Source organism: Lotus japonicus, chromosome 6 (assembly GCF_012489685.1).
Source record: "Lotus japonicus ecotype B-129 chromosome 6, LjGifu_v1.2".
Taxonomy (NCBI): domain Eukaryota; kingdom Viridiplantae; phylum Streptophyta; class Magnoliopsida; order Fabales; family Fabaceae; genus Lotus; species Lotus japonicus.
This window is the reverse complement of record NC_080046.1, coordinates 48,507,308-48,514,176: the sequence shown is the minus strand read 5'-3', so window position 1 is coordinate 48,514,176 and position 6,869 is coordinate 48,507,308. Positions and strand designations below refer to the sequence as shown.

The following is a 6,869-nucleotide window of genomic DNA, read 5'->3' as shown; positions in this document are numbered from 1 at the left end:
CACAATAATTATATATTTACATAAGTAATATAAGAAGTAACTCAATTAACAATAAAAATTGAACGTAGAAGAATAACGCTCGAGTTTAATCTGTTCATAGCACACTTAAAGAAGGGTTGAAGAATCCAAAATAGACGGTCCGTGACGACTGAATACTAGGTGGTTTATAAAAAAAAAATTATTTATGCAAGTATTTAATTTATTCTCACTATCGTCTTTACACATCATAAATTAAAAAAATAGAATAAATTAAAAAAAAAAGAAAGATCAATTAGAAATTTTACCTAAAATCCCTTTTCTGTAATTATATTTATATACTAATTAAATTATAACTATCCCAACAAAACTCTCCATCAATCCTAAACCAAAAGTTCAACTTGAAAGTTCAAATTAACTTCCACAGTTCCTCGTCAGCACGTTAGATACAGGCAAGAAGTCAATATCTGACTCTCTCCATAACTTGACAACAATGACCTACCTTGCAACTTGTTCCTTGAAGTTTCTCAAAGACTCGAAAGCAATTTTTTTAATATAGTATGTTTTCTGGTTCAACTTAAAAAAGACCAAGTTGTGGCTAATTATTGAGCTAATTAAATTTCAAGCTAATTATTGCTAGTTGGCTATGCAGTAGGTACATTTTCTTCTTGCTAAACTCAGATAAACACTTCCATTCCACCTTGGAGACTTCTCCATACCCTTTTTGTTTTCCATTTCATTGAGTTTTGCTGGTCTGGTCTAATAATACCCTTTCATCACATTCATGGGAAACTCTTGTGCAAAACCAGTTGCTCATGTCTCTTCCTCTAGTTTTGCTGGTAAGTTTCTATTGATTTCTAACATCTTTATGAGTTCTGCCCAACCTTTTTCCTTTAGTTCATTGATTCCATAGCATGTTTGAATAATTTATCTTTTTTCATAATCAAATCTGGTATTCAGAAGTTACTCACAAAAGTTTCTCTCCAGAATTGATGATGGCTTTACAATAATTATAGAAGGATTTCCAAATATGCACTATGTATGATCTGATTTTTGGTTTCTGATGGTAAAATTTGTAGTTTTCTTAATTGGCACAACTATATGATATATTCTTTTTCATGTGTTTGATTACTTAAACCAAAAAATAAGAAAACTATTGCTGCATGATACTAAATCTCATGGTTGGTTTTAACTTGCCTACCATCTGTATGTAGGAAATAAGAGGCCACAAAGTAGGCCAAAGCAGCATTCAAATTCTCTTGAGCAAAAAGCTGCTATGCAAATTTCAGAAGCAAATGTTGAGAAATCCATCTCCAATAAACTTAAGTCATTCAGCTTCAATGATCTGAAGGAGGCCACCAAGAACTTCCGGCAAGAAAACTTAATCGGAGAGGGAGGGTTTGGGCGTATCTTCAAGGGATGGATTGATCAGAACACATATGCTCCCACAAAACCAGGGAGTGGGATGGTAGTGGCCATTAAGAATCTTAAGCCAGAAAGCTTTCAAGGCCACAAGGAATGGCTTGTAAGTGTAACAGGATTCATAAATCAAAGCCTTTTTTTTCCTCCTGGCTGATAGGGTTTGCTAGGTATTGACAAGTTATACATCCTTTCTTTTTGGCAGGCAGAAGTCAATTATCTTGGGCAGCTTCACCATGAAAATCTGGTGAAACTTATTGGTTATTGCTTACAAGGTAAAAACAGGCTTCTAGTATATGAATTCATGCCAAAAGGAAGCTTGGAGAATCATTTGTTCCGAAGTAAGTACATTTCACACTATGCATGTTTGGTCCCTAAGTTCCCACTTCCTTTCCCTATCAATTTTTGACATTTGAGTAGCTTTTGTACACCAAAGCAAGAGTATGATAAATCGACAAACACTTCTAAGAAAAGAAAACCTGAGATGATTTTACAAGAGCAGCAACTCACATAAGTTGAAATTACTGTATGCATCTCAACATTTTCAGAAAATCCCTATCTAACTTCTTCAGAAGCACCTAGACATAGAAGGCATTTTTAACTAGGCAGTAGATATCTAAAGACAAATCCTACAAGAACAGCTTTTGTTTATTTACCATGTTGTTGAATTTAACTGATAAACTGATCCAGAGGATTACACAACATGAAATGGTTTTCATTTTTTTCTCACATATTGATTTAGGACTGAGCCATAACCATAACTGCTATTTACTTATATCTTAAATCTTTGTTTCTATTTATGCAGAAGGTGTTCAACCAATCCCTTGGACTACACGTGTTAACATTGCAATTGGCGTAGCAAGAGGCTTAGCATACTTACATTCCCTGAATGCAAATGTCATATTTCGTGATTTAAAGGCTTCCAATATCCTACTTGATTCAGTATGTAACTTTAAAAGTCTGGCTTGTGGATCTTTGATGACTACATCCTATGTTTTACATGCAAGTTTCCATTCTGAAATAGTAGCCTAATGTACATGCAGGATTTCGGTCCGAGACTTTCAGATTTTGGCTTGGCAAGGGATGGTCCTACCGGAGATAACACTCACGTTTCAACCAGAGTTATTGGAACTCAAGGTTATGCTGCACCAGAGTATGTCGCTACAGGTATTGTCTTGATTAAAGTTTTAAGAATGGCCAATTCAACATTTTAGCACAACAACAAAATTGTGACCTAAACGTCTAATTCAACATATAGTGTATGTTTGGAAACTCTTCTACAATTGATTCAGAAGTCAGAATCAATTATGGGGAGAAGCTTTTGTGAGTAGCTTCTGAGTTTCAGAATTGATTCAGATGAAAGAGAAGCTGATCCTAACATGTTATCTGTGTGTGAGAGAGATAGATTTAACAAGACTATCTTTGACTCTTTCTAAATTGGCTTTCAATGGAACAGGTCATTTGACACCAAGGAGTGATGTATACAGCTTCGGTGTTGTCTTGTTGGAGTTACTAACCGGAAGACGAGCACTAGAAGACGATAGACCTGGAGTTTCAGAGGAAACATTAGTGGATTGGGCAATGCCTTTTCTGAGTGATAGCAGAAGGGTTTTGAGAATCATGGACACTAGGTTGGGGGGTCAATACTCAAAGAAAGGAGCACAAGCTGCAGCTTCACTTGCATTGCAATGCTTGAATACAGATCCAAAATTTAGACCACCTATGGTAGAGGTTCTGGCAACATTGGAAGGACTTCATTCCTTGAATTCAATCCCAAGGACACCAAAATCTGGAATTGAAAGTCATACAAACAGGCATTTTGGTCATGCACAAAAGTAGAGTGCAAAAACAAACAAGTATGATCTTGTTCTGTTTTCATTTTTTGGATTCATCCTTAATGTTTTTTTTGTTTCATTTCTTTGCCTAAGTGAAGATTTGTCATGTATAAGGTTTAGTCACTGTAAAGTATTTCACTTTGGAAGCAGCTAGGTTCTTGTAAGATTGTTTGATTCTTTTGAATTTTTAAAATGGGTACTGTTGTTATACATACAAAATTGTGTGTATTTTTTCTTCTTCAAAAGATATTGTAATAGCATTACCCATCACAATTTTGGAATTTGGACTCTGTTTCAAACTGAATTAATACTAGCAATTGGATATGGAGGACATCCCATGAAAAAACACAAAAAGGAAGTCTGGCATGTCAAAAGTACACCAACAAACAGTTCAGGTTTTTTTTTTACACTATTCGGAGTAGTTTGTTTTGGACATTTTTAAACACAACAAGCTAATTAATGCATATGTACATTGAGCTAAAGTACTATAAATATGGTTAAGCTGTGCATTTTTCTCCTTCAAACGGTGTTTTCTTTCCTCTTGTGTTAGTCCTTCTTGCATTTGACAACTTTTCCCTTTTCCCCCTCTCATCAAGGGAAACTTAAACAAGACCTCCTTAAACAAACTGAAGCCATTCAGCTATCATGATCTGAAGAAGGCCACCGAGAAGTTCCGGCAAGAAAATTTAATTGGGGAGGGACGCCATGGACATGTCTTCAAAGGGTGGATTGATGAGACCACATTTGCTCCCACAAAACCAGGGAAAGGGATGGCAGTGGCCATTAAGAAGCTAATAAAATATAAAGAAGATGAGGAAGAATGGCTTGTATGTGTAAAATGAATTGAAAATCAAAGCTTTTATTTATATATGTATTGAGCATTGAATAATTTTATATTCTTTCTTTCTGACAGAAAGAAGTCAACTATCTAGGGCAGCTTCACCATGAAAATCTGGTGAAACTTATTGGTTATTGCTTGAAAGGTAAAAACAGGCTTCTAGTTTATGAGTTCATGCCAAAAGGAAACTTGCATAATAACTTGTTCACAAGTAAGTATATTTCACATCAAGTCTTGTTGTCCCATATTTTTTTTAGAATCATTAACTTTTTTAATCAATATTATAATTCAGAAACTCATTGAGTACAAGAGTACAACATATTGATTTAGAATTGCTATTTCTTCATAGTAACACACTAACATCTCAAATTTTTATTGTCTTCTGTTTTTGCAAAAGGTAATGAACCAATCCCCTCGGCTACACGCGTGAAAATTGCAATTGGGGTTGCAAGTATGCATTGTAAGATATAATATTTAAAATCAATTTTATTTTGAAACCAAATCTATTTCTATCACATAAAGTTATTTCTAAATATATTTTTAAAACGGTTTTGTTTCGTATCCAAGTATGCATTGTAAGATATTGGCCAACGTTTCAGCAACTTGTGATGTTCTACCCTGGATTCGTTTTTTTTTTAAGTTTTGAATTAAAATGAACAAATTCACGTTGACTTGATTTAAGGAAGCAATAGTAATTAGTATTCAATGTTGTATTATGATTTTTTTTTAAATATGTAAACGAATTAAATGTTTAAAATTGTCAATGATACATAATTAAATTAAGTGATGGTAGTCAACGGTTATAATTAAACTGATTAGAATTAATCGATGAAATTCGAAAAAGAATTTCCTTAAACAAATTGTCATTGCATTAAAATGTAAAAAATTATTTTAAATGAGTTAAAAAAACGGATTTACCATTTATTTAATATAGCATTTAATGTCTTTTATGAGTGTAAATACAACTTAATATAATTAAGTGGTCTATTTAAGAAATTTGAAGGAAATAAATAATTAATTGCAAAAAGTAATTTTCTTAAATAGATAGAACAAAGTAATTTCCTTAAAAGGAATTTGAAGGAAATAAATAATTAATTGCAAAACTTTGAATATAATAAACATAAAATACTATTAAAAACCTTGAACCGTAATATAATAAACCCTGTATATTATATTGAGGTTGTGTATATTAACCTAAAATACTACGTTATTAACATTTCCGGATCCCTGTATATATTAATTTAAACAAACAAAATTTAAACATTACGTTATTAACTTTATTTATAATTTTTTCATTTAATGGGGGACAAACAAACAAAATTATAGGGAAATTACTTTGGATAATTAATTTGTGTGAGTCTCTCTGACTGTGACACTTGTCAGCCAGAGAGGGGGGTGAGATGAAATTGATTCTTGGAATGCCATATGTAAAATTGTTTTGGATAACGATTTTCTTTTTAATAGTACATAGACTATAGTTTAAATAAATAAATACACTTCAACCATGGTAAAGTTATGGCTTAATTGCACTTTTGGTCCCCCAACTATCGCCTTCCTGCAAAATTGGTCCTTAAACTTCAAAATTAGCAAAAATGGTCTTCCAACTATACATGTCGTTGCAATTTTGGTCTTCCGTTAGCATTCCGTCAGGAAACTAACGTGAGAAGCTGATGTGGCTGACTCACATGCTTCTCACGTGACCATTCAGGAGAGAGAGTGATGACTGGACAAACATGTGCGTGTCACGTGACACTATGAAGCCCCAACGGTCATCTCCTCCATCATTGTCTTCTTCACCTGAGCCCTTAGGAAAGGGGTTTTCATTACTTGCATGTCCTTCTGAAATCACTACCTGGAAATCGAAGAAGAAGGATATGCGAGCACCTCCAAGGGAAAGGTGGAAGGAAATGGTTGGTGGGTCTCAAAGTTGTGGCTCGTATTCTGGTTCACAGAGGAGGAAGGAGGGTCCGTTGTGCGATTGTGGTTTTGAGGCTCCTGCTGTTACATCCTGGACTGGTGAGAACCCTGGGCGAAAATTTTATGGTTGTGGACTGTTCAAGGTTCGTGTTCTTCCCCCATTGTCTTGTCATTTCTATCATAGATCTGTTATGTGGTCTCTTCTTCCCCATTGTCATCGAAAATTATTTGGTCTCTTATGTGCTCTAATTTTGCAGATTCATGGCAAGAGAGTATGCAGGTTCTTTGTATGGTATGATGAATATCATGGACTAGGAAAATATGACAAGTCTGATGAAGAAAATGCAAGGGAGAAGAAAATTATTGGTTCACTGTTGAGGAAGATTGATGCTATGAAGAAGAAGGAAAGGCTTTTGGAGATTTCATTGGGGACTTGTATTGTTTTGATCATGGCTTTGATCATTCTGTTGGTTTTTGCTGTTGTATTCAAATAGGGGAAATTAGGTCCACTGTAATTTGTTTTAGGTGTAATGTTGTTATGTATTAATTAGAGTCTTGTATGATTTCTATGACATTTAAGTTGATGTTTCATGAATGAATTAGAGACATGTTATTATTCAGAATTGTACCATGTCTCTTTTTAGCCATCTACAAATTGAACCATGATAAACCAACAAAGAAAGAACTAATTTGAAACAATGAAATCACTATAACAGTTGAACATAACCAACAACATAACATTTGCACTTTGGCACAAATTCAGAACTAAAGCAGCAAAAGTGGCACTTAGGCCAACAACATAACAAAATAACAGTGGACATCCTTGACATAAAAGTGGCCCTGCAATGTGATCAAATTCAAAACTAAACCAACAACATAACATT

General features: G+C 34.1%; 2 protein-coding genes across 2 annotated transcripts; both read left to right on the top strand.

Annotated features, from left to right (window-relative positions):
- Positions 1-575: 575 nt before the first annotated feature.
- Positions 576-3,534, top strand: LOC130726187 (probable serine/threonine-protein kinase PBL2). The gene is made up of 6 exons (XM_057577415.1): positions 576-815; positions 1,191-1,501; positions 1,601-1,736; positions 2,201-2,337; positions 2,439-2,562; positions 2,852-3,534. The coding sequence occupies exons 1-6, from the start codon at positions 761-763 to the stop codon at positions 3,232-3,234; spliced, it is 1,146 nt and encodes a 381-aa protein (XP_057433398.1). The 5' UTR covers positions 576-760; the 3' UTR covers positions 3,235-3,534.
- A 1,830-nt stretch (positions 3,535-5,364) lies between these two features.
- LOC130726227 (uncharacterized) lies at positions 5,365-6,501 on the top strand. The gene is made up of 2 exons (XM_057577462.1): positions 5,365-6,128; positions 6,243-6,501. Exons 1-2 carry the CDS (start codon positions 5,802-5,804, stop codon positions 6,477-6,479), a joined length of 564 nt encoding a protein of 187 aa, XP_057433445.1. The 5' UTR covers positions 5,365-5,801; the 3' UTR covers positions 6,480-6,501.
- The last annotated feature ends 368 nt before the right edge of the window (positions 6,502-6,869 follow it).